This window comes from Agelaius tricolor, unplaced genomic scaffold (assembly GCF_023055355.1).
Source record: "Agelaius tricolor isolate 1412-34295 unplaced genomic scaffold, bAgeTri1.0.p SCAF_35, whole genome shotgun sequence".
In the NCBI taxonomy this organism is placed as follows: domain Eukaryota; kingdom Metazoa; phylum Chordata; class Aves; order Passeriformes; family Icteridae; genus Agelaius; species Agelaius tricolor.
In genome coordinates, this window is record NW_027269295.1 from 3,569,985 (window position 1) to 3,597,266 (window position 27,282).

Sequence of the window (27,282 nt, forward strand, 5' to 3'; positions counted from 1 at the left end):
CAAACCTCTTGGTACTGGGAGATCTCCAGGGCAATGTTCATTCAGGAAAGACACTGCTCAGCATTTCCTTTGCTGCTGAGTTCCTTGAGAGCATTTACCCTGTTCTGTCTCTCAGGAGGTCAGAGAGCTGCTTGTTGAAGGGAAGAGGTGGAGACTGAGCTGGCTGGAGGAGTGACAGGCAGGTTTGAAGAGCCTGATGTGGACAGAAGTGTGGTTCCACCAGTGCTGTGTCCTCTGCTGCTCTTGCCCACCCAGCTTTGCTCAAGGCCAGGCAAGGGCTCCCCGTTGGGTTGTCCCTTCCTCTTCCTTTGTTTCCAGCAAAATGCAGGCTGGGCTTGGCTGCTGCATTGTTTTAAACATGGGGGTTTTGGGAAAAAAACCCAGCTAAAATGTTTGTTTCTGGATAAAGTGTGTGGTGGAGAGGGGAAAATGTGGAAAATCTGTGCTGGAAGGTCAGAGCTCCAGCTGAGGGTTGGAGACCTGAGGGTTTGAACACATGTAAAGAGCTTTCCAGTGTGGGGCTTTTTTTGAATTAATTATTCTGTGGTGCTGAGAGCTGTGACTTGGACACAGACCTGCAGTGCATGAGCTGTGCCAAGTGCAGGCTGCAGGGCAGGGAGTGCTGCAGGGAGCTGTCACCCCGAGAGCAGGTGATGGCATAGCTGGGAGAGCTCCACGGAAATCAGAAACCAGATAAATCTGACCAAAAGCAGTTTCCATTTTCCTTATTGCCTCCCTCCTTTCTTCTACCAGTGTCTGAATATTTCTGAGATGCAAAACAGAGCATTTTGTCATGAGGTGCCCTTTGTGGGACCCTGTCGCAGACATTTTTCATGAAAACTCCTTTCCTTAGGATTTTTCCTCCTGAGAAGCTGAGAGGCCTCAGGAACAAAATGCAAACAATGGTTATCTGCTGCTGTGGAATGCAACAGGTGCATCTGGGATTGGGCTCATGTGGTTGTTTGTAATTGATGGCCAATCATGGCACAGCTGGCTGGGACACAGAGCTGAGACACAAACTTTTGTTATCATTCTTGCTAATTCTATTCTTAGCTTAGCCAGCCTTCTGATGAAACCTTTTCTTCTATTCTTTTAGTATAGTTTTCATGTAATATATATCATAAAATAATAAATCAAGCCTTCTGAAACATGGAGTCAGATCCTCATCTCTTCCTTCAACATCAAACCCCTGTGAACACGGTCACAGGACCCTTCCTGGGTTTACAGGGGGGTGAGTGTTGTGCTTTGGTGCTTTCCTCTCCCCACAGCCACAGAGCATCCATGGTGCTGCTCCCATCAGGCTGACTTTGGGCTTGGATTCTCTGTGCATCCCTCCAGCTGGTACCTGTGATGGTGTTCACAGGGGTCCCAGGATGAGGGAAGAGACGAGGATCTGACTCCATGGTTCAGAAGGCTTGATTTATTATTTTGTGATATATATTATATTAAAACTATACTAAAAGAATAGAAGAAAGGGTTTCATCAGAAGGCTGGCAAGCAAAGGAAAAAGAATGGAATGAGAATAAAATCTTGTGACTGACCAGAGAGTCCAAGTCAGCTGGGCTGTGATTGGCCATTAATTAGAAACAACCACATGAGACCAATCCCAGATGCACCTGTTGCATTCCACAGCAGCAGATAACCATTGGTTACATTTTGTTCCTGAGGCCTCTCAGCTTCTCAGGAGAAAAAAATCCTAAGGAAAGGATTTTCCATAAAAGATGTCTGTGACAGTACCCACCCTTGGGAGCCCATCCCAGACTCCTGCTGCTTCCCAGCAGTTCCCATGCTGGGGTCTGAACCACCCTGGGGGAGTGGGTGTGTGTCCATTTATGTCTGTCTGTCCCTGAGCACAGAGGGGCTCCTGCCAGGGCACTGATACAGAACATCCTGGGGAGGCTCCTGCTCTCAGGCCCCTCAGGGCCCAGCCATGCTGCTTTTGCAGCCTGGGGTTCATATTTGGGTTCATATTGGAGTATTCCTCCCAAAAGGAAAGCAGCCCAAAGTCTGTATCCTCACATTTTAAGCCCTGCAGTCTCCCCTTGCTGTGGCTTGTCTGACACACAGCCCCAGCTCTGAGAGCCCTGATTTCTTCACCATCTCTGGTTTCCCTGTGCCAGGGGAGGTGCCCGTGGCTGTGCCAGCCCCTGCTGCCAGGACAGAGGAGGTGACATGTGCTGGGTGTTGGAGCAGAGCTGGGTGGCTGCCATGGGGATGGTCCCCCCTCCCTGTGCCACCAGCTGGACCCAGCAGTGACAGGTGGCTCCTGCCCAGCCAACAGATGTGTCTGAGGGATGGAGGGTCCTGGCTCAGAGCAGCCCTGGGACATGGATGCATCCTGCATGGTGGATCCTCTCCAGCTCCACCCCTGGGGTGGGAGGACCTCTAGGATGAGGCAAGGCTGTGCTCCAGTTCTCTCCCTGGGATCCTGATTCACAGAATTCACAGAATCCACAGAATCACAGAATTCACAGAATCACTGGGTTGGGAGAGACCTCAAAGATCACTGAGTCCAACCCAGCCCCAACCCCTCAACCAAACCCTGGCCCCCAGTGCCACATCCAGGCTTTGTTAAACACACCCAGGGATGGGGACTCCACCACCTCCCTCGGCAGAACATTCCAGAACTTTATCACCCTTTCTGTAAAACACTTTTCCCTGCTATCCAACCTGTATTTCCCTTGGTGCAGCTTGAGGCTGTGTGCTCTGGTTGTGTCAGTGCTGCTGGAGAAAGAGCCCAGCCCCAGCTGAGCACAGGCACCTTTCAGGAGCTGTGAGAGTGATGGGGGCAGCCCTGAGTCTCCTTTTCTCCAGGCTGAGCACCCCCAGCTCCCTCAGGGGTTCCTCACAGGGTTTGTGTTCCCAGCCCCTCACCAGCCTGATGTCCTGTGGGATCTCAAGCCCAGGATTTTAAAGGTTAAATCTCACTGCTGCTGTTCTGTGGATGTAAAGGATGGGTGGACTCATGGCTGATGCTTGTCTGGCCACTGGCAGTGTGGCTGTCACCACACCAAGGCTGTCACCACACCAGCTCAGCCTTGCCTCATGGAGGCTCCTTTGGGATGCCTTATCCTGCCCTGTCCCTGTGCCTGCCTGGGGGTTCTGGGGGGATCACAGGGTATTTCCAGCCCGTGGCTTCTCAGTGGGATCCAGCAGTGGTTCCCTTTCTGTGGAGTTCAGCCTTTTGTTTATACCTGCCTGTGTCCTGTAAGGAGCAGGGATCAATTGTCCCTTCCCTTGTATTGGGGTCTCAAGTCCATGTGCTCAAAACACTTCAGTCTTTGGGTTCTTGTGGTCTCTAGGTTTGTTTTTAAGGATATGAGCTTCTGTGGCTGCCACCTTTGGTTTTTCTTGCTGCATTTGTATGGGTTTGGTGCTCTCCTGGGATTGTTTTCCTGTTCCCAACTTGGATTTTGCTGGCAGTGCTCACAGGAAAGCCTGTGTTTATCTGTGCATCCTTTGGATGTGAGAGGGAAAGCGAGGTGTTGTTGCTGACCACTTTGTGTGTCACTAATTTAAACCCATAGATTTTTCTGTGTAAAGGAGTTTTAGTAGTTTTAACTGCTTGCAAGAAAGGAATTAAATTATTTGCAAAATGTTAGCACTTCATTAGCTCAGTGGGATAGAAAAGGTTACTTAAATTTTAAATACTGCTTAATGGTTGGTTTCACTGATTTCACCTTACAACATTTTAAAACTAAAATGTTCTGCAAGTGAGTGGTCACCAGACATGAGTGACAGCAGAAGCAGGTCATAAACTGGCAGCAAATGTCATGCTGAAGAATAGAATCATTGTGTTATGAGCATTGAGATTCAGCTATAGTTCAAATACAGTATAACCACCAGTTCTTAGGAAATTTGGCATTGCTTTTTTTGTGACATAGGTTAGAAAAAAGAAAAAGAAAAGCAAGCTGGATCTCTGTCTTCCCCCAAATGCAGTGCCCTGCTCTGCTCTGCCGTACCTGGTGGGACCTCGTGCTCCCCTCTAAGTGTGGGGATAATTTCTGCTCTGGGGCTGAGTTTCCTGGCCTTGATTTGTTTTATTGCTGGGTTTTTAACTTGTCTGAAGAGGCAGGGCCTTTAATCCCCAGCTTAAGTGGATTGTGAGTCCTGGGATGAAGGAGCAGCAATGGAGTTTTGACCCTTGTGCAGTGTCTGTAAGCACCTCTGGACGCACTCAGGTGGACGATAACTAAATCCCGAACTACTTTTCATGTTTTTCAGCTCTGAAAAGATCCTTTGAGGTCGAGGAGGTAGATCAGTCTTCAAATTCCTCCACGCCACAAAGACGGGCCCCCAACACCCTCCTCAGGTCCACCGTGTCCAGCTCCACGCAGAAGTTTCAGGAACTCGGCGCCAGGAACTCGGAGCCCTCCACCCGCCATGCGGAGCCCACAGTCCAAAGATCCCCCAAGCCCCCTCTGAGGAGGGTGGAGCTCTCTGGACCCAAACTCCCCGAGCCGGTGTCCAGAAGAACAGAAATCTCCATCGACATCTCCTCCAAGCAGGTGGAGAACTCCACCTCGGGCCTGTCGCGGTTCGGCCTCAAACGAGCCGATGTGGGCCACAAACCCCCTGAGGGCACGGCCAGGAGGACTGAGATCACCCTGGGCAAGCCCCAGGAGCTGCGGCGGGCGGAGGCGCCGGCCTCCAAGATCCCCGAGCCGCCCTCCAAGATCCCCGAGCCGCCGCAGCGCCGCGCCGAGCCGGGCGCCGTGCCCGACGCCGCCCCGCGCCGCCCGGACAGCCAGGGGGGAAAGGGCACCGAGAGCCCGGGCGTGAGGGCGGCCGAGAGCTGCGAGCCCGCCCTGCCCGCCCTGGCACACCTGGCAGAGACAAAGGCACACGGGCTGCCCACCGAGAGCCCGCCCAAGAGAGACGAGGGTGAGTGCGTGGGGCTGTCGGGGCAGGGATGGAGTGGAAGGATTCGTGAGGTGGATCAGAAGGCAGTTTATAATTTTATAATTATTGTATTTATAATTTTTATAATCATTACATTAATAAATTTTATAATTATTATATTTATAATTTTATAATAATTGTATTTATAATTTTATGACTATTATATTTATAAATTTTATAAATTTATATTTATTATTTTTATAATTTTTATATTTATAATTTTTATAATTATTATATTTATAAATTCTAGAATTATTATAAATTCTATAACTTATATTTATAAATATCTTAATTTATAAATATATATAGTATTTATATATGAAATCTATAAATATTTATAGATTTATAATCTTTATAATTTTAAAATATATTATATTTATAATTTTTATAAGTATTAGATTATTAGTTAATAATAATAAAGTTAATAAAAAAGTTAATTCAAAAAATTAAATTAATTAGTTAATAAATGATAACTTATATTAATCATATCAATTAATATTGACAATTAATAATTATTACACTAATTAAAATATTAATATTCAATTTTAATTAGTATAAACTGTTAATTATTATAATTTATTATAGTTTATTGATATAGAACACTAATATTGAATAATGAATTATTAGTGTTATAGAACATTAATATTAACATTATCAATATTAAGTTATATTTTACTATTACTATGTTATAATTTAATAATTATTATATTATTAATAATTAATAATAATTAGTGGTAGTTATTATATTATTTCATTATTATATTCTTTTATTGTTAAAATTTCATTTTGTAATGAAATTTTATAATGTGACTCACTAAGGTGAGTCTCAAAGTCTCTTTGATTGGTCTCAAAGTCTCTTTGATTGGTCTCAAAGTAAAACCTCTGACACTATTGGTGAGGTATGAATAGCACACTCTGGAAAACTACATCTATAAACAAGGCTTACAGAAAGAGAGATTATAAAAGCATTATAACAATTATTATGGTATTTTATAATGTTATTTTATTTTTTATTGTTATAATGTTGGTTTAGAATGAAATTTTGTAATGTGACTTGCTAAGGTGAGACTTGATTGGTCTCAAAGTGAAAACCTCTCCCACTGTTGGTGAGCTATGAATAGCACACTCTGGAGAACCATAGCTGTAAACAAGGCTTACAGAAAGAGAGATAATAATTGTTTTAGTGCTTTTCTCTGAGTTTCCCACAGCTTCTCACAGCTTCCCAGGAAAATCCTGGGAGAACTATGTTGTGGCATTCACATTCCCTGAACATGATTCGTTCACCCAGGGTTTTTCTCCTGGGAAGCTGAGAAGCCTCCGAGAAAAGGAAAACAATTCTGATCTCATTTGCTTCTCCTGTGTTGTGCTCATGTGCAATGAGTTTGGAGATTGTTTACCCACAGGTGATTGTTCCATTCGATTCTGCTGGGAGTTGTTTTCACTCTTTGCCCAATCAGGGCCAAGCTGTGTCAGGACTCTGGAAAGAGTCACAAGTTTTCATTATTATCTTTATAGCATTCTGTAAGTATCCTTGCTGTATTCTTCAGTATAGTATAGTATGGTATAGTATAGTATTCTTTAATATAATAATATAGTATAATATTATATGAATATATAATATATTATACTTTATTATACCATATAATTATTATAGTATTATATAATAAATTAGCCTTCTGAAAAGATGGAGGCAGATGCACCATCCTCTCCCCTCGTGGGTGACCCTGCATTTGCAATACCCTGTCTCTCTCTGTTCAGAGGATGTGTCATTACCCTGTACAGCCCTGGCTGGGGTGGTGGCTGCCCCAGGTGTCACACAGGAGGTGGCAGGAGCTGTGTGCTGCTCTTTCAGCTCCTGTGGTGACACCTCTCAGGGCTGCTCAGGGATCTGTGCTCAGATGTGTCCTCAGGCAGAGCTGTTCCCCCTGGGTTTATCCTGCCTGAAAGAGCTGTCAAGTTCAATAAGAAATTCTAGAAAGGAAAGAGAAAAGGAAATGGCAATGCTGGCAGAGCAGGGGTTGGTGCCAGTGTGGTTCATCCCTGTGAGGAGAGGAACAGGGAATCATTGTGGGGCTTCATCCAGAGAATCCACCTGCCCTGTGCCATGGAGACAGCTCGTGGGATCCTCAGCTGGATGAGGGACAGGCAAATCCTCAGGGAAAGCCACATCAAATCTGCCATGGCTGATCCTGCCACATTCTCCCTTGCACTGTGCCCCCTGGGTGCTGGGAGATGCCAGCTCTGCCAGCTCAGGCCCTGTGTGCAGACCCACGGGGCCCTGGAAAGGCTCTGAGGTGTGGGAGAGGTGCTGGCTCTGAAGTGCTGTTGGGATATCATTGTTTGGTGCTGTTGTTTGTGGTTGTGGGGCAGGAACCACCTCTTCATTAGCAGAAGTCAGGGTTTTGACCTTGGAGACAAATTCTAATAACATCACGGACCAGAGCCACTATGAAACTGGAGACCTGGCTTATATTAGCTCTATCTTGTTTTCAATTAATTCCATGTTAAAGCCAGCTTCCCTCCCTTCCCAGCTGTCATTTATTCTCCATAATGTTTTGGAGATTTTCCTTTCAGACCTGTTAATTACTTTTCCATTCTCCCTCGCCCACGAGCTGTCTCCTGTGAGGGATCCTGTTGTCAGGGGGAGGGCACCCCCTCCCTCCCCGCCCTGGGGGCTCTGGGATGGGCTGGGGTGGCTGAGCCAGGGCCTGGGAGGTCCATGCCTGGCCCTGGAGCTGGACCAGGGGTCCCATCCCCTCTCCTGTGGTCACAGTGATGTGCAGAGAGGCCAGGCTGTGGTGTGTGCTGGTGTAAAACCAAGCCAGGAGTCAGCAGGGGAGCTGATCTCAAACCTGCAGCACTCAAGTGGGTTTTCCTTACTGTGTGTGATGTAGGCATGGCTTTTCTGAGCTGGGTTTTTTCACAGCTTGGGCCAGCTGGGCAGAGCTGAGCTCTGAGCCCCAGCCCAAGGATGGGGACTTTGTGAGCCCCCCTCTGTCCCCAGCTGCTGTGTGTGGTGCCCTGGAGCCCCCTCCTGCCCCTTGGGTGGGTGCTCAGCCTCACCCTGCTGGGTCTGGGCTGCTCTGAGCACCCCAGCCCTGAGCCCCATGGGTGGATGGTGCTTTAAGAGCAGAATTCTGGCTGTGCTGCTGAATGCTCCAGCTGCCCAGGGCAGGGAGAGCGGGGGGACAGCTGCTGGGACAGTGTCACCCCTGAGCCCAGCTGTCCCGAGTCTGCCTGGCAGCCCGAGCCTGGCTCTGCTACAAAAGGGGCTTTCAGTCCAAATGTCTCCAAGAATCAGCACAGAATGGTTTGGCTTGGAAGGTGTCAGAACCCAGGACATTGCTCTGGCTGCCCTGGAGGGCTCCAGACCCTGGCAGGGGGCTCAGAGACCTTGGCACGGGGTCAAAACCACCTGTGCCTTTGATTGTAACCCATGGAAACAATTCCCAACTTTGTGTGAAGAGTTACAAGCCACAAGGGTAGAGTAGAATGATAGGGAATTTGTCACAAGGTGAAAATGTAAAATTTTGGGGTTTTTAGAATGAAGATTCAAGAGGCAAGATGGAGGAATCTGGGTGTTTTCTGTCTTTCTCCTTCTTCTTGTCCTCCATCTTCTGCTGTGATGGTGACACTTTTGGACTGGTTTAGAGTAGAGACAGACTGTCTAACATAGGTGATAGGTATTGGAAAATTATTGTAAATAAAGTACAGGTAGTTCTTAGTATAAAAAACCAACACCACCCCAAGGGCAGGGACTGTGCCACAACCCAACCTGCTGGACAGACCTCAGCAGGTCAGAAAGAGAATTTAATACATAAGAGCAAATAAACAACGTTGAGAATGAGAGCCAAGGAATCTCAGTTTCTTCTTTGGTGCCAGGGCTGGGAAAAAGAAACTTTCCAACACCTTGGGGTCATCTCAACACCAGAGACCTCGTCAGGAAGGGACCCTAAAGATCATCAGGGTCCAACCCCACTGCCACAAGAACAAAGTTGGAGGGGTTGTGAGGGCTCTGTCTCCTTTTCCCTGTGTGTAAGCACAAGGGGACAGCCCAGGGTCACTGCCAGAGCACATCCCCTTCCTGAGCATCTCCCCCTCTGTTGCCATGCCCTGGGATTGTCCTGGTTTGCTCTCACCCATTTTGGGGTGCTCCTCCCCTGGGTGCACAACACCCACCCATGGGTGATGCTGGGCAGGTGTGTGGCCTCTCCTTGCTGCTGGTGCAAGAACCCAGAGAGATTTTGGGGGGGCTGCTCAGGGATCCTCAGGATGTCCCACGGATGGGTGCAGGCATGTGGCCAATGCTCATCAGCTCCACTGCACCTTTGGCTCCACCACAACCCCCCAAATGCAGCCACTGCCCTGCAGCAGAGACCAGTAGTGAGTGAGCTTGTTAGTTAAAAGAGTGAGAAGGAGTTGAGAAGTAAAAAGAAGCTAATAAAGAGCTCTCTCTAAGGCTGTTACTAAAGAGACTGAGAGAAAAGAAGAATTTTAAAAAGATACAGAACTTTACAACTAGGTGAAATATTTTTAGAAAGTTAGCTGAAGTTTCTGTTACTTTTCACAAATAGTGTTATGCTAATTTATTGTAACCAATAGAGTAAAAAATATAAACAATTAGAAAGTATATTTTATATTTTTATATTTTTTAATCTATTTTATATTTTTATATATATATATTTTTATATTTTTTTATATTAGAAAGTACACTTTCCATCATAAAGACTTACCATCTGAGACTGCTTGCAGTCTCTGCTTTGTGTTGTGACCACCTCAGCAATGACCCTGCCCCTCTGATGTCTGCAGCAGGGACTTGTGTGACAGCCCCTGCTCCAGGGTTAGGGTCACCAGGAGGCTCTGGGCACCCCTGGTCCCTCAGGTTGGTGGCTGTCCAGCACAAACAGCTGGGAGGGGATGCAGCTGCCTCCAGCTGCCCTCTCTGGGTGGGGGTGACTTCTCCTGCCTTGCCCAGCTGTCAGGCTCAGCTGCTGCCCTGCCCTGCTGCTGGAGGCATGCAGGAGAGCGTGCTGTGCAGGAAGAGGCCAGTCAGAGGAGAAAAACAGTCCCAGGGAGTTTGGCAGATCAGAGAAACCACAGAGGAAAGGAGCAATTTCAGTGCTGAGCGTCATTAGGGCAGCAGGGCTGGTGGGGAGGGCTGAGCCTGCTCCAGAGCTGGGCCTCCTGAGCTGGGAGGAGAGCAGGAGGTGTTTATGGGGCAAGAAATGTTCCTTCCAGTGCATGTTCTCCCTCGCCGAGTCTTTGTGCTCTCCTGCACTCCCTCGGGAGCATTTGCTTCGTTTGTGCTGGTGTAACATTGAATTGGGCCATTACTGACAGGGAGATGGGACAGAAGCACCCATCCCTGTGGGATGTGTCACTCAAAGGTGGGCTTTGTGTCCCTAAAATCTCCAGTGGAGGTTGTGTGTGGCTGGGCTCCCCAGCTGGGACAAGAAAAGGGATGGGATGAGCAGGTGATGTGGATTGCTATAGCTGGAGTCTGCCAGAGCCATGTGAGCTGGGCTGTGCAGTGGGGGCAGGCAAGGGGAGGACGTGCAGAGGGCAGAAAGAGGCACAAACAATTAAAAATAGCCATGAAAACAGGGTGAGGGCCGTTTCTGACTCCACAGCCTTGGGCGCTGTGGGAAGCTGTCCTTGCTGCGCAGGACTCACCAAATGTGAACATCCAAAATCTGAGCTCCTGTGGGTGGGGGTGACCTCTCCCAGGCTCCTGCTGTGGGCAGCAGCTCCCTCCCCGTCCCAGGGCACTGGGCTGGGGCTGGCACAGGAGGATGTTCCTGCCCTGTGCTGGCAGAACAGGGCTGAGCAGTGCTGTGCTGCCAGTGTGGCAGGAGCTGCTGCTTCATCCCTGCGAGGAGAGGAGCAGGGAATCACTGTGGCAGCAGCAGGGCTGAATCCAGACACACCCACCTGTTTCTGGGCTGTGTGTGGTTTTGGTTGTGTTTTTGGTTGGTTTTGGGCTGTGTTTTTGGTTGTGTCTTGCCTGTGTTTTGGGCTATGTTGTGGACTATGTTTTTGGCCTTTGTATGTTTTTGAGCTGTGTTTTTGAGCTGTGATTGTTTTTGGCCGTGTTTTGGGCTGTGTTTTTGAGCTGTGTTTGGTTTTGGCTGTGTTTTGGGCTATGTTGTGGGCTATATTTTTGGGTTGTGTGTGTTTTTGGGTTGTGTTTTTGGCCTGTGTTTGTTTTTGGCTGTGTTTTGGGCTGTGTTTTTGGTTGTGTCTTGGCTGTGTTTTGGGGCTATGTTGTGGGCTATGTTTTTGGGCTGTGTGTGTTTTTGGGCTGTGTGTGTTTTTGGGCTGTGTGTGTTTTTGGGCTGTGTTTGGTTTGGGGCTGTGTGTGTTTCTGGCTGTGTTTTTGGGCTGTGTTTTTGGGCTGTGTGTGTTCTTGAGCTGTGTTTGGTTTTGGGCTGTGTGTGGTTTTGGACTGTGTTTTTGGGCTGTGTGTGTTTCTGGCTGTGTTTTTGGGCTGTGTGTGTTTTTGGGCTGTGTTTGGTTTTGGGCTGTGTGTGTTTCTGGCTGTGTGTGTTTCTGGCTGTGTTTTTGGACTGTGTGTGTTTTTGGGCTGTGTGTGTTTTTGGGCTGTGTTTTTGGGCTGTGTTTATTTTTGGCTGTGTTTTGGGCTGTGTTTTTGGTTGTGTCTTGGCTGTGTTTTGGGCTATGTTGTGGGCTATGTTTTTGGGCGGTGTTTTTGGGCTGTGTTTGATTTTGGGCTGTGTGTGTTTTTGGACTGTGTTTTTGGGCTGTGTGTGTTTTTGGGCTGTGTGTGTTTCTGGCTGTGTTTTTGGGCTGTGTTTGGTTTTGTGCAATGGAGTGATCTCGTGGGATCCTCAGCTGGATGAGGGACAGGTGAATCCTCAGAGAAAGCCACATTAAATCTGCCATGGGTGATCTGCCACAGCATCCCCCTGGCACTGTGCCTCCCATCTCTGGCACTGTGCTTGTGTGGTTGAACACCTTGGCCTTCTCTTGTTCCTTGCAATGTGTGCTGGTCAGTCTTGGAGAGGGGGGAAGGCATTGCTGGCCCCAGAAAAATTCATGCTTTCCATTTTGGTTTAATAGTCTGTTTCTAGTTCCCCCAGTGTACAGCTGCTTGTGTTGATGGCTCAGCTCTGGGATCTCAGGGGCTGGATTGAACAGTGCAAGCTGCTTTGATCTGATGCTCCTCTCTGTCTCCCCACAAGCTGCTCTGGACCCTGGGACAGCACTCAGCCAGCAAGGCAGGCTCTGTGCCACCCCTGCTCCTTCTCCTGCCCCTTGGGCCTTCGTGGCAAGGATGCTCTGGAGCTTGTTTAGGTATATCAAGGGAATTAAAAACACCTCAGACAGGGATGTGACCTTCCTCTGTGTCCCAGCGTGGGTCTATGCAAAACAGTGAACCATCTCTGAGCTTTCAGCTTTGTTGGAGTCCTTGTCCCATGGCCCTTTTGGGACAGCCACACAGGGTGCCAGGTGTCTCTTGGTCCCCCCATTTATTTTGCTGCACAACAAGCAGGGCAACATCAGGAGTGCAAAGCAATTCAACTGTTTTCACTCTTTTTTTCTAGCTACAACCCTTATGGAAAGACTTTTCTTTAGAACTCCCATAGAGTTGGGTTAAAATTTAAACAATTAAAAAATACTTAAGAATAGAAAGAAGCAAACTTTGACTTCTACTGAAATCCTTGTGGAAACCAAGTACCTGTTGCTGTGTGCTGGGAAGTTGTGGTGGGAGCTGCAGTTTCAAGCCCCCATCCCACCATGGACACCCAGGGATGGAGAAGTGAAGCCACACAAGCCTTGGGGTGACTTTTCTTCTGTCCTGAGCTGCTGGGGTGACACCAAGTGTGGGGCTGCAGGGGTTTTAGGGATTTGGACAGGCTCCCTGGGATGGAGAGCCCAGGGCTGAGTGGAGATGCAGTGAGTCACCATTTCCATCCCTTTAACTGTACAAAGAGATTAAAGCTGTATGGAAATGTTTGCTCCTAAACCAGCTGACAGATTCAGGCTAGGTTATGGATAGTTTTTTTTATTGTTATTATTATTTTTTTTTTAAATGGGAAAATTCCTCCAGCCCAGGATTCCAAATGGAGGGACCGAGTGAGAAACGCTGAGTCTCAGTTTGTGAACACAGGTGCCAAAAATGAGATAATCTGGAAAAATCTGGACCTGCAGGCCCAGTGACATGGAAAGAAGACTGGGAGCATGTGTGGGAGAGAGAAATGTGTCCCATCCACCATGTGCATGGGGAGGGCACTGCCTGCCTCCCTTCCCTGTGTGTGCCCTGACCCTGGCTGTGTTTTGGGCTGTGGTTTTGGGCTGTGTTTCAGGCTGTGTTTGTTTTTGAGCTATATTTTTGGGCTCTGTGTGTTTTGGTTGTGGTTTTGGGCTGTGTTTTGGGCTGTGTGTGTTTTTGGCTCTGTTTTGGGCTGTGCTTTTAGGGCTGTGCTTGTTTTTGAGCTGTATTTTTGGGCTGTGTTTTAGGCTGTATTTTTGCCTGTGTTGTTGGGCTGTGGTTTTGGTTGTGTTTTTGGGCTGTGTGTGGTTTTTGGCTGTGTTTTGGGCTGTGTTTTAGGGCTGTGTTTGTTTTTGAGCTGTATTTTTGGGCTGTGTTTTTGAGCTGTGTTTGTTTTTTGGCTGTGTTTTTGGGCTGTGTTTGAGCTGTGTTTTGGGCTGTGTTTTTGGCTGTGATTTTGGGCTGTGTTTTTGGTTGGTTTTGGGCTGTGTTTTGGGCTGTGTGTGTTTTTGGATTGTGTTTTGGGCTGTGTTTTTGAGCTGTATTTTTGGGCTGTGTTTGTTTTGGGCTGTGTTTTTGGGCTGTGTTTTTGGCTGTTTTTTGGGCTGTGTTTTTAACCAAAAACACAACTGTGTTTTAGGCTGTGTTTTAGGATGTGTTTTGGGCTGGTTTTGTATTGGGCTGTGTTTGTTTTGGGCTGTGTTTTTGGGCTATGTTTATTTTGGGCTGTGTTTGTTTTTGAGCTGTGTTTTTGGGCTGTGTTTTGGGCTGTGCTTTGGGCTGTGATTTTGGGCTGTGTTTGTTTTTGAGCTGTGTTTTTGAGCTCTGTTTTTGGGAGCTGTGCTTTAGGCTGTGTTTTTGGGCTATGCTTATTTTGGTCTGTGTTTATTTTGAGCTGTGTTTTTGGGCTGTGTTTAGGAGCTGTGTTTTGGGCTGTGTTTTTGCATGGGCACACACTGTGAGGATGCTGTCCCACGTGGAAGCTCCAGCTGGGCAGGATGCACCCCAGCAGATGAGGCTGTCCACTGCAGCCAGTCAGCCCAGGAGGATTTGTTTGCCTTGCTGGAACTCCCTGAGGGCTCCTAGGAAAAGCAGAGACCTCCCCAGTGCAGCTTCATTATGCAAAGGGACAGTTTCCCATAGGAAACACCCTCGGCACCATCCCCACTTCCTTTCCCTGGGGTCTGAGGCCAGGAGAGGGCAAAGCTGGGGATGCTGCATCCAGCATCAGAAGGATGTGGAGCTGCTGGGGTGAGTCCAGAGGAGGCACAGGAGTGCTCTGAGGGCTGCAGCCCCTCTGGGGGTCCCCACCAGAAGAAAAGGCTCCAGGGAGAGCTCAGAGCCCCTTCCAGGGCCTGAAGGAGCTCCAGGAGAGCTGGAGAGGGACTGGGGACAAGGGGCCTGCAGTGACAGGACACAGGGAATGGCTTCCCCCTGCCAGAGGGCAGGGTTGGATGGGATATTGGTATTAAATTCTTCCCTGTGAGGGTGGGCAGGCCCTGGCACAGGTGCCCAGAGCAGCTGTGGCTGCCCCTGGATCCTGGCAGTGCCCAAGGCCAGGCTGGACAGGGCTTGGGGCACCCTGGGACAGTGGGAGGTGTCCCTGCCATGGCAGGGGTGGCACTGGGTGGTCCCTAAGGTCCCTTCCTACCCAAAGCAGTCTGTGAGTCCATGCTGAGCTGCAGAGTGACCCTGGCCTGAATGACCTGGCAGGTCTCTTGCATGGCTGGGCTGGGTCTGGGTGAGGCTGTGCATCCACCCATGTCATCTCCTGACCTCCTGAACCTTGCAGGGGGGAGCCAGGGCTGAATGTGTGTCTGTAGAGAGCAGAGCCTGGCTGCAGGGTCACCTGGCTGTGGCTCAGGGGTCTGAGCTCCAGCTGGGCGTGAGCCCTGAGCACCCTCAGCAGCCTCTGACTGTGTTCAACAAAGCCTGGATGTGGCACTGGGGGCCAGGGTTCAGTTCAGGGGTTGGGGCTGGGTTGGACTCGATGATCTTGAAGGTCTCTTCCAACCCTGTGATTCTGTGAATTCTGTGATTCTGTGAATTCTGTGAGTTCTGTGGATTCTGTGAGTTCTGTGATTCTGTGAATTCCGTGATTCTGTGAGTTCTGTGAATTCTGTGATTCTGTAAATTCTGTGAGTTCTGTGAGTTCTGTGAGTTCTGTGATTCTGTGATTCTGTGAGTTCTGTGATTCTGTGATTCTGTGGATTCTGTGATTCTGTGAATTCTGTGATTCTGTGAATTCTGTGAGTTCTGTGATTCTGTAAATTCTGTGATTCTGTGAGTTCTGTGAATTCTGTGATTCTGTAAATTCTGTGAGTTCTGTGAATTCTGTGAGTTCTGTGATTCTGTGGATTCTGTGAATTCTGTGAGTTCTGTGATTCTGTAAATTCTGTGATTCTGTGAGTTCTGTGAATTCTGTGATTCTGTAAATTCTGTGAGTTCTGTGAATTCTGTGAGTTCTGTGAATTCTGTGATTCTGTGGATTCTGTGAATTCTGTGAGTTCTGTGATTCTGTGAATTCCGTGATTCTGTGAGTTCTGTGAATTCTGTGATTCTGTGAGTTCTGTGAATTCTGTGAGTTCTGTGAGTTCTGTGATTCTGTGAGTTCTGTGATTCTGTGAATTCTGTGAATTCTGTGATTCTGTGAATTCTGTGGATTCTGTGATTCTGTGAATTCTGTGAGTTCTGTGAATTCTGTGAGTTCTGTGAATTCTGTGATTCTGTGAATTCTGTGAATTCTGTGATTCTGTGAATTCTGTGATTCTGTGAATTCTGTGTCTCCTCTCTGTGATGAAAACTGGGGCAGCCCCTGGACAGAGGTGCCTTTGCTGGCTGAGGAAGGGGTGGGTGCTCCTGCCTGCTGTGGGATGTGTGTTCATCCAAGTGGTGCTGAAAGGCAAAGGGAGGCACAGCCCTGGCTGAGGGGGGCGTGTAGGAGCCAAGGGTTTCTCTGTTGATCCTGTGGTATTTGCATGTCTGGAGCCCATGGCAGTGCTGCTGGGGAACGTGCTCCCCACCCATCAGCTCCTTTGGATCCTCCAGCTTTCTCACATTTAGGTTAATCATCCTAAGGCTGATAAGGCAAATAAAATCCGTTATCTTGGCCAAGATAAAACAAAGAGTTTGCTTTGATCTCCTGCAGTAAGGCCTGGCCCCTGCTTTTGTGACTTCTCTGCTGTCTGTGGGGGGAGGGAAGCGATGGCAGTGGTGATGAACCTTCTGTAATTGAGGAATCTTTCTCTTTTAACCTATTTCTAAACTGCTGTCCCTGCCTGCATGTTTCTGTTGGCCAGTGCTTGAAGGGACACCATAGGCTGGGTGCAGTGCCAGCTCCATAAACTCTGTCAGAGCACTGAATTGAGATTATAGGGAGATAACTTTGTTTTGAGAAGATCAAACGATCTGTTGTGAGCAGGAAAAGATAAGATGACAGCAAACCATTTGTGTTCTCTACACTCCTCCAGCAAACAAACAGACACAGAGAGCCTTCTACATTGTCCAAAATGCCTGGTGAAGCTGAAGTGAATGTGCTATAAATGGAAAAAGCAGCTGGTCTTGGATTGCAGCCTGTGCTCAGACTTCTTTGAGCCCAGTTTTTCTTACATCTGTTAGAGGTTTTAAAGGAGGGATGTGGGGAGAGAGCTGCTTTGCTTTGGGGTGGTTAAATTTGGGTCACTCATCTCATTGATCTTCTGAGCTGGTCTCTGCACAGAAGTTCCCAGGGTTTCTGCAGGGTCACATGCATGAGTACTTCACCCTCTTGAGTCGTTTTGGTTTATCCAGGCATGCTGGGAGACAAAGCTGGACCCAAGGCTCTGGTCCAAAATATTGTACAAACAACAAAACTTTGCAGATGTTCATGCATTTATGAAAAGCAAATAATCAAAACAAACCATCTGAGGTTGCTGTGCCAGCCCAGGAGTGACGGGGTGGGCATTTGGGGTTGCTGGACTTGTACCAATTGCAATTTGTTTTGCAGTTTGGAAGCTGTAGGTTGGTTTTTGCATGGCAAAGGCCATTTGTCCAACAGGAATGAAGGATGCCTGAAATGAAGCATTTTTCAGCACCTTAAAGTTCAGAGGTTGATGATGCTCTGGCACATATGAACATAACCTTGGATTTGTGTTTAGCTTTTCAAGCCTTGAGAAGATGCCCAGGGTTTGTCTGAGTCAAGTGGTCTCACCAGGTGTTCTCCTGTGTTATTCCTAGAGGAATGGAGGTGAAAAGGGATTTGCAGCAGCACAGAACTGGATAGGGCATCAATCCCTTATTATTATGGGTGCCTGACAGCCCCCCAGCCAACCTTGGCTTGGGTTGTTCTGTTGCTGAAGTGTGTGTGTCAAGTTTTCTTTGATGCTTATCCATAATACTTGAACTTTTTATGGTGGCTCTGCCTTCCCCCCTTCCCTTCCCCCTTTCAAAGAAAAGCTCAGCTCGTGGAGATCTCAGAATAAGATTAGATGGGAACCCAAAAGGATGTGGGGCCTAGGAGGGGAGGGCAGTGATAAAAGATAATGATGTGTCAGCTCCTGTATAGGAAATCAGGTGACCTCTGTGGCAGGGAGAAATGACAAGGAGGACTCCATGGAGCTCAGAAGGCTAATTAATTACTTCATTATACTATATTATTCTATAGAATATTACACTACATCTAAACTGAAACTGCATAAGGACTCAACTCCCTGAATCTCGTGAGTGTCAGCCAAGTCTTGACACACACATGGATTCAATTGGTCAGTGAATCAAAACACTCACACCAGAATCCAATGACTAATTTCCTTCAGGTAAACAATTTCCCACAATGTATTCTACTTGTTCTAAAACACAAGAGCAGTAAATGAAATAAAAATTGGTTTTTCTTTCCTTGAGGTTCAGAGAATGTAAATCCCAGAAAATCCTTGGGAAGTTGTGCTTTGCTTTTCTCTGTGGAGAGAAATGCAGCCACACTCCTGGAAGGAGCTTTCTCAGCCCCAGCTGTGTGTGGTAACTCACAAGTCTTGAATTGTAGGGCACTGCTTTCAGCTCCAGCTCAAATGCACCTGGGTGTGTTTCATGTGGGCTGGGTACATCTGGAGGGACATCACAGGAGCTGCCCTGCCTGTGTTTGCTTCCCCTGTGTCTTATGATTCTGGGTGGGGAATTCTGCTCACTCTGCTGGGCATTTGCTCTGATCTGGGAGCTTGTGCTGTTCTCTGCTGATGCCCTGAGGAGTTGATGTGCTCTGGACCCTTGTCTGAAGCTCTGGAACATGGAGGCACAGGATGAGTCCCTGGTTTCAGACTCAGAAGCTACAAATGTGCAGGCTCATACTCTTATCTCATGTGAGATGCACTCAGGGCACTCCCACATCTGCAGTGGAAATCAGTTCATGGACCAAGAGCCAGAAAAACACTGAGGAGATGGCAAAAGTTTGAGTGAGGGGAGAGCCTGGTTAGGACCCTGCCTTTGCTGTCCACTCCTTTGTTGTCTTGGAGGAATCCCTCTTCCAACTTCTCCTTTTCTAACAGGGAGCTGGTGAACATGGTGAGATGCCTGAGGTTCAGTCCTTGCATTGGGCTCTTTCTTCTTCTGATGCTTTGTGCAGGCTGACCTAGAGCAGAGGCTGGGCAGAGTTACAGAATAAAGCAGGGATTTATGAAAAGGATCTCCTCCATGGATCCACCTTGGGCAGCACAAGAGCCCAACCAGGGCTGCACCCAAGATGAACCAAAATGGTCACAAAATGCACGAGGGTCTCTCACTTTGATCAGTTCTGCTCCATTTGCATCTTGCAGTTCATTGTCCCATTCCAGCTTTAGCCCCTGCAGTCCCATCCTTGTTTTTCTCTCTCCAGCCCACGGTGTTTGTGCTCTTGGGCTGAGATTTGGATCATTTGTCCTTGGTGCCCAGCTGGAGCAGGAATTGTTTTGTCTCCCTGCTCTGTGCACAGAGCTCAGCATCCCCTGATGTGAAGCCCAGACCCACACACTAAAGCAGCACAGAATCTGAAAAATAGAAAAGCCAAAACCTGAGGCATCATTTCCAGGTTCAGCTGGTGATTAGGAATTAGCTGGTCCTGCTTCCAGAGGTGCTGTGGGATTGTGCAGGGTGGGAGCAGCCCCTGCCCAGCTCACTGGGGTGGCCCTACAAAGGGAGGTCCTGAGCTGTCCAGGAGGAAAGGGAAGCATCAGGTGTTTTCTGTATCAGGTGTTTATCACAACCTTGCCGGTCTACCTTGCTCACTCCTGAATTTGAGAAACCCATAGTTTGAAGAGGAAATAAGGATTTGGAAGGCAGACTTTGGAGTGTGGGGAGCAGATGTGGGATGGATTGTGCCTCTGGTTGATGGGTATTGGAGGCTGCTGGCACTGAGGGAGGAGCAGGGGGATTTGGATGCTCCTTGCTTCATGTTCTCTTCCCCTGCTTTCATCTGGTACAGGCTGGATGGAGAATGGAAAGTGCCTTGGAATTGTCCAGATACGTCCTGGGAAAAAAGGAGTAGATCTGAGCTTTTCTGATAAAACACAATTGTTTAGACAAACTCTGGCTGAACTTGCTTCCTCCTGCATCCCAGCATGCAGATAAATGGGGTGGAAGTGGGAGGCCAAGTTCACAGGCTGCTGGGGCCCTCCCTGGGGTCACTCTGGCCTCGAGACCCCCTGTCCAGCCCTTTTGGTGGCCTTGGAGGAGATGAGAGGATGCAGTCGAGGGCTGAGGATGATGCCCTGGCTTTGGGTAGTTCAGTGCTCTGAGATGTGATGGGGACCTTGATAAGGCAGCACATCAGGGGGTGGGTGGTCCTGGGGGCTGCAGTGAATCCATCGTGGTCAGAGGCTGCAGTGAATCCACCCTGGTCAGAGGCTGCAGTGAATCCATCGTGGTCAGAGGCTGCAGTGAATCCACCCTGGTCAGAGGCTGCAGTGAATCCATCCTGGTCAGAGGCTGCAGTGAATCCATCGTGGTCAGAGGCTGCAGTGAATCCATCCTGGTCAGAGGCTGCAGTGAATCCATCCTGGTCAGAGGCTGCAGTGAATCCATCCTGGTCAGAGGCTGCAGTGAATCCATCAGGGTCAGGGGCTGCAGTGAATCCATCAGGGTCAGAGGCTGCAGTGAATCCATCCTGGTCAGAGGCTGCAGTGAATCCATCAGGGTCAGAGGCTGCAGTGAATCCATCCTGGTCAGAGGCTGCAGTGGATCCATCAGGGTCAGGGGCTGCAGTGAATCCATCGTGGTCAGAGGCTGCAGTGAATCCATCAGGGTCAGAGGCTGCAGTGAATCCATCAGGGTCAGGGGCTGCAGTGAATCCATCAGGGTCAGGGGCTGCAGTGAATCCATCAGGGTCAGGGGCTGCAGTGAATCCATCAGGGTCAGGGACTGCAGTGAATCCATCAGGGTCAGGGACTGCAGTGAATCCATCAGGGTCAGGGGCTGCAGTGAATCCATCCTGGTCAGAGGCTGCAGTGAATCCATCAGGGTCAGGGGCTGCAGTGAATCCATCAGGGTCAGGGGCTGCAGTGAATCCATCGTGGTCGGTCAGAGGCTGCAGTGAATCCATCGTGGTCAGGGGCTGCAGTGAATCCATCCTGGTCAGGGGCTGCAGTGAATCCATCCTGGTCAGAGGCTGCAGTGAATCCATCAGGGTCAGAGGCTGCAGAGGCTGCAGTGAATCCATCCTGGTCAGAGGCGGCAGTGAATCCATCCTGGTCTAGCTGCAGGGCTGGACCTTGGCTCTGTGCTGCTCTGTGGGATGCAGGAGGTGAATTTGCTCCAGCCCTGTTCTCTCCACGCCTGGCAGTGCTGGTGTAGGGTGGCTGGGTGGATCTGTGCCCTGAGAGATCCCTGTTTGAGCTGGTAGGGTCAGGATTTGGTAGGGCAGTCAGGATCTGGGGGATGTGGCCACTGCAGAGGTGTCGTGACTCCTGCTGAGGTCTCCAGGAACTGCTTTGTGGAGTCAGATGAAATCTGAGATTCTGCCATAGCACTGATGTTCCTCCCACCATTCCTCAGGGAAACAATCCTCCTTGCCCTACTTTGTGTAGTAAATAAAAGTTTATTTACAGCCCAGGAGTGCACGCCCTGAGGTTGGGAGGTGAAGGGTTCCTGCAGGGCCCTGGAGGAGCTCTGGGGTTTCCTTTCTGCTTCGTGGCTTCAGTTCCTGGACAGAAAAGTCTTGGGAAGGAGCAGCCCTGGGAGTGAGAGCTCAGGGGAGCAGAGCTTTGCTGGCCCTTGGGGCATGGCTTTGTTTCCTGGCCCTGTGTCCCTGAGTGTCACCTGGGGAAGAACCGAGAGGAGATAACAGAGCTCCCTCCCACCGTGGGCTGGAGCAGCCAGGGACAGCAGCAGGAGGTGAGCTGTGCCACCCTTCTGTCCCCATCCTTGCCTCAGGCTGCTCTGGGGGATGTGGGGCTGAGCTCTGCTGACCTGGGGGGTCTGGGAGGTTTCCAGCTCTGCCCTGGCACTGCCCAAAATTCTTCTGCAGTGCTTCAGGGAATGAACATTTGTTCTTCTCCTCCACTCGGAGGAGTGGGAAGGGTCTCTTTGGGGTTATTTCAGCCCATGTGTGGGACAATTATTTATGGGGCAAGCAAACCAAAGCCATGATTTGGGCAGCACTGAAAGAGCAAAGCTGGGAAAGCTTCAAATCGTGGCTGCAGGGACAAGGGGGATGTGGCTGTGGCTTTTTGCTGGGGACCAGTGTTGTGTCCCTTGGGAGAGGCACAGAGAACATTGTTTGGAGTTTCTGCTTTTCCTTCTCATTTTTTTTCAGACATTCAAGATGAATTGCTCTCTTTTATTGTCCACAGCAATATTTATTTTGCTGCTCTGCAGCAGCAGGGACTGGATGGGTTTCACAAACTCAATTTTCCCTGGACATGCCCCTCCTCTGATTTCACACTCCCAGCTGCCAGGCTCGGTTTTAAAGCAGTTTGCACCGAGGCTGGAAATATTTGAAGGGCAGAGCAATGCCTTGCAGGAAATGGCTTAAGCTTCCTGCTCCCAAGATGGTGTGAGTGTTCAAACAGAACTGGAGGAATATTAGACATCCTCCATCCGGCCTGGCTGGGGAGGGTGACCCCTGGCCACCCCCTCCCCCTGCTGCTTCCTGCAGGACCAGGGGCCCCGAGGGTCCCCCTGACCCCCATCCCCCTGACTTTATGGGGGAAAAGCCGGGAAATTGTTTCCTGCTCCTCGGGGCTTTGCTGTGTTGGGGTTTTGTGGGTGATGTGTGATGTCTTCAGAGTTTGCAGCAGAGGATGGGAGCTGGAGAAGCAGTGGTTGTGATGAAATGTTTGTAGCAGTTTATCCACCATCTCAGGCTGAAGCTGATATAAAATTTCAATAACTAAACTGAATTTCATTTTTATATCTTTTATTTTAAAGCAAGCAAGCAAGCAGTGCTGGGTGGCCGGGGAGTCACTGCTCTACTCATGACACACAAATTCAACAAAATATGTATATACTGTTCTTAAGCTTACAAAGCATTTTTTAATGTGCTTGGTTAGTTTGAATCAGCAAATATCAATAAGCTGGGATCAGCAATTCCATAATCTTTCTAGGTGGTCGTTGGCTTCCTGTCCTTGTGGTTGTCTGAAGGGAGGTTTTACACTGGTGTCTGCTACATGATTTTGTCATTAAGCTTTTTATTATACATAAACATTTGGGTGTGCTTTGTTGTAATATCTCTTAGTTTTACCAAAACTTTCTCTCCTTTATTCTAAGCATCAGTTGTCTTGCTACCTCATCTCTTTTACTCTGCTATGCTTCTTTTATTTCCATGCTTTATTTGGCTATTCAGTCAGAAATTGTTCTTTATGTCTATTTTCCGCAATAGCAGATACAAGAATTTGCTGATTCCATTGCCAATTGACACGAATCGCAAAAGCATTTTTCACCAAGTGAAAGGTGAAGATCTGGGAGAGCTGGGTCTGAGTTGGTCCCGTTTGTTTGGGGCCTTCCTCAGTGAAAATCACTGAATTATGGACTCCTTCAGAGGCACGGGAACCCTTCCAGCACGGAGGAATTCCTGCTTGGTGCCGGCTGAGCTCCATCTACCTGGCCAGGCAGGGAATAGCAGCTGCTGTGTGTCCCGGACAGACGGACAGGGCTGGGACAGACGTGGGGATGTGCGTGTGCACCATGGGCTCCCCTGGGCAGGGGGACCTGGTGACTGTTGCCTCTTCAGCTCCCTGGGCGTTACTGTCCTGGTGTGCAAAGCTCCTCCAAACCCTGCTTTGCTGGATGTGGAGGTTTGGGAGATGATTTTTTTATCCAACCTACAACATTCTGAATAAAATTGCTGAATCTCCACTCTCCAGCCTTTGGAGTTTACCTAGCCAAAGCAAAAGTACAGATAAAAGACACTAAATAAAAGGAAATAGGGCTGACATTACCTGGGTGCTTCTAAACTAGGAGTGTTCAGTTTGCCTAATTAAGAAATTAATTGCAGTTGGTAAAATGATATTATAAATCCAGTCTTATTAAATATTAGAAAAAAGACTAGAACTTGTTTAATTTCATTCAGGGCTCTGTACTTTCTGTTTTATATTTCTAAGTGAAGAACTTTGCAGTGACAAATAAAATGGTTCCTATTTTTGGCAAAATGGTGGAAAACATCATTTCAGCCCTTTCTGCTGGCTTTTTTTCCTTTGGAGGATGTGGAGATTTGGTTGGACAAAAAACTATCTGAGCTGTGTCTGGGAGTCTGCAGGTGCAGGAGGAACGAGGTGGAGGCTGTGGGCAGAGCAGGAGCAGGAGTATGGGCTGAGCTCACTCACAGCAGCCACTGAGAATCCTAAAATTGCTCATCATGAAGGCAAAATTTCATCCATGCTGGGAGCTGAGTCCCCTTGGGAGGCGTGTCCCAGCCCCAGGAGCAGCACTGAAGTGTTGGGTGCATTTTGGGGTGGGAGCAGCATCAATGGAGCATTCTGCTGTGCTCCAGGCACCCTCCTCTTCCTCCTCCTGCTCCTCCCAGGCTTTCTGCCCTTCCCTTCCCTTCCCTTCCCTTCCCTTCCCTTCCCTTCCCTTCCCTTCCCTTCCCTTCCCTTCCCTTCCCTTCCCTTCCCTTCCCTTCCCTTCCCTTCCCTTCCCTTCCCTTCCCTTCCCTTCCCTTCCCTTCCCTTCCCTGTGGGATGCTGGCAGCCCTGGCTGCTCTGTGAGAGCACAGAGGGGTGAGTCCCATCCTCAGAGGCAGCTCTGGCCCTGGGGGGGGTTCAGGATTTGATTCCCACCTTTCCCCTTGGCACAGAAGCCCCTGAAGCCTGAGCAGTGCAACCCTTGGGGGCTTGGGATTTGGGGAGGCACGTCCTCCTTGTATTCCCAGATTTTTCCATGGGAAAATCTTTGGAAGACCTGGGGAAGGGGAAGATGAGGATGATTTAAATCCCAGAAGTAGTCACAGCTGGCTGAAAGCTGTGTCTGCAGCACATCAGGGGTGCCCAGGGCTCTTGGGGAGCACTGGGGCAGTGGGAGCCAGTGCTGGGGCTGCCACTGCAGGGTGCAGGGGGCAGGAGAGCAGGGCTGGGCTGAACCAGGCAGCACTGGGGCTGCAGGACTGGGGGGGGGCAGATTCTGGAGCTGTTTGGGGGCAGAAATGCAGTTATTTGCCCCAAAGTCATCCCCCCTGGCCTGTGGCTGCCACACTGTGCAGGGACCAGCAGGGTGGCTGGGCAGGGGATGTGTGTCAAGAGGCTTTGCTACCCCAAAAGGTGCTTGGATTCAGGGCTGCTTTTGTCCTCCCTGCCCCATCAGCTGGTGAAGGAGATACTCATGCAGCATCCTTGGATCCTCAGGGCTCCAGGTGGGGTGGGGGAATGGGGGGGAATTTATGGGGCAAGGGAACATCCTTCCCCAGGAGTGTCCTGGCTACCCTGGCACCCTCCAGGCAGCCCCAGGGTGTGCTGAGCAGCTGTGCTGGAGCTGTGGGGCTGCAGGAGGGAGCAGTGCCTGTGTAATCCCTGCACGAGGGATTTCTTTTTGCTCTCCTGGCTGGCTGACCCTTGGCGTGCCCTTCCCTCCGTGTCACTGCGGGTCAGGGTGTCCCTGTGTGGGATGTGCCCTCCTTCCCACAGAGGGACACAGAGCCCTGGGGCTGCAGCACTGGGACAGGCACAGAAAGGTTTGGGAAGAGCTTTGGAAAGGGCTCCTTGAAAGGTTCTGTGCAGGGCAGGGGGCAGTGCTCATCTTGCTGAACCACAGGTCTGTAGGGAGGACAAAGTTTGGCTTAAATCTTTATTAAACTCGTCTTAAATCTGAGATGAATGGGTGATCTGGAGCCCAGGGAGTGAGTTTTAGCCAGTCTCTGTGAGGCTGGGGTTCTGCCTTGCCCTGATGTGATCTGAAGGTGCATGGATTGGGATGGGAAGGGCAGGGATGTAGAGGGGGGCTGTGCTGGACCTGCCTGCATCCCTCAAGGGATGGATCCAGCACCCATCAGGTCTGCCCCAAAACATCTCTCAAATATTGGTTCATCCATCTATCTATCTATCTGTATCTATCTATAGCTATCTATATCTATCTATATCTATCTTTATCTATCTATCTCTATCTCTATCTATCTATCTATCTATCTACCTATATCTATCTGTCTATCTATCTATCTATCTATCTATCTCTATATCTATCTATCTATATCTATCTCTATCTCTATCTATATCTATCTATCTATATCTATCTCTATCTCTATCTATCTATCTATCTATCTATCTATATCTATATCTATCTATATCTATCTATCTCTATCTATATCTATCTACCTCTATATCTATCTATCTATCTATCTATCTCTATCTATCTATCTATCTCTATATCTATCTATCTATCTATCTATCTATCTATCCATCTATCTATTTTCTGCAATCTCCTGAGGAGTATTACAGCCTAATTGGAATTAGGTGCCTCAATATCTTTTAGGATGGATGTCTTGGCTCTCCTTGTGCCTCTGAAGCCAGCACTGCCCCCTCACCCTGTTGCTGGAAGGGCATCAAACCCCAGGATGTGCTCTTGGGAGGATGGGAGCAGCTGGGGTGAGGCAGGAAGAGGCAGGATGCCCCTCTCAGACCTCCAGGAAATGCTAACAGGGGCTTCTTTCACCTTGTGGTGGAGCCCATGGCAGGCAGACATTGTGGGACAGCTCAGCACAGCTGATTTGCTGCAGACACCTTCTGTATTCAGTGTTGAGGTGTTTCTCCAAAGAGCAGGTCAGGACACCACAGCTCCAGCTCTGCCACCCCACCTTTCCTATTGCTCTCTCCAACAATTTGGCAGCTTGAATCCATCCAGGCCCTCATTTAAACAACTCCTTGAGCTACAGGATGTCCTGTGAGATTACTGAGTGCTTGAATGAGGGGCTTTCTCAGCTTGGCAGAGGCTGAGCAGACCCCAGAGAGCTCCCGTGCTGGGGGAAGAGGCTGTTGCCAAGTCGTAGGAGGAATTCCCACGTTCCTGTTCCTTCCTGCTGCCTGCCAAACGCTCGTCCTGTCCACAAAAGCTGATGTATTTGGTAGGATTTAACCTTTGCTCACAGAAGTGAATAATGGGGATCTTTTACTTTTGGTTTCTGGGTGTAAATTCACAGCTCAGTGCTGGTTTTGCATGCACAGCACGGACCCGTGGTGGGAAAAAACGGAGGAGGAACAGAGAGATGCTTCACTTGGAGAAATCCTCTGTAGCCATAGCTGGAGCCTGCAGAGACTTGTCCCTCCCTCCTGCCCTGGTGAACCCCCAAACCAGGCTTTAGGTGCCAACCAGACCTCACCATTTCAGCAGGAGCACAAAGGCAGCCCTGTGGGAAGCAGAATTTGGGATTTCTCACGCCCAGAGTCGCTGCAGGTCCTGCCTGGACAGACAGACAGGCTCCCACTTTTTCCCTGCTGGCAGTGAGCACATCCATGGAGTTTCAGGGAGTAGAAATGCTCTGGTTTGTTGCTTCTTTTCAAAAGGCACAGCTAGCACTGTTTTCTCTGCCCTGGACCCTCTTTCTTCTCAGGTTTGTGTCCTGTGGGACAGCCCTGGTGACACTGGTGCTGCCATGTCATCAGCAGCACCCAGAGCTACTGAAATGGGGTGTGGAGCACAGCTGGGCACCTCTGTGTGGGGCTGACCTGGTCTGGGGGAGGTGAGAATGACCCAAAGCTCATCTCCCAAATCTGGGCAAAGAAGAA

At 49.1% G+C, this 27,282-nt stretch overlaps 1 protein-coding gene across 4 annotated transcripts in view; it reads left to right on the forward strand.

Moving 5' to 3' along the window:
• The window catches only part of SEPTIN9 (septin 9), a 165,142-nt gene that overhangs the window by 96,933 nt on the left and 40,927 nt on the right, over positions 1 to 27,282 (forward strand). For all 4 annotated transcript variants that reach the window (XM_071452605.1, XM_071452608.1, XM_071452607.1 and 1 more), the window contains one exon: positions 4,225 to 4,884. In XM_071452605.1, coding sequence (XP_071308706.1) covers positions 4,225 to 4,884 — 660 coding nt within the window. The remainder of the gene's footprint in view (positions 1 to 4,224; positions 4,885 to 27,282) is intronic.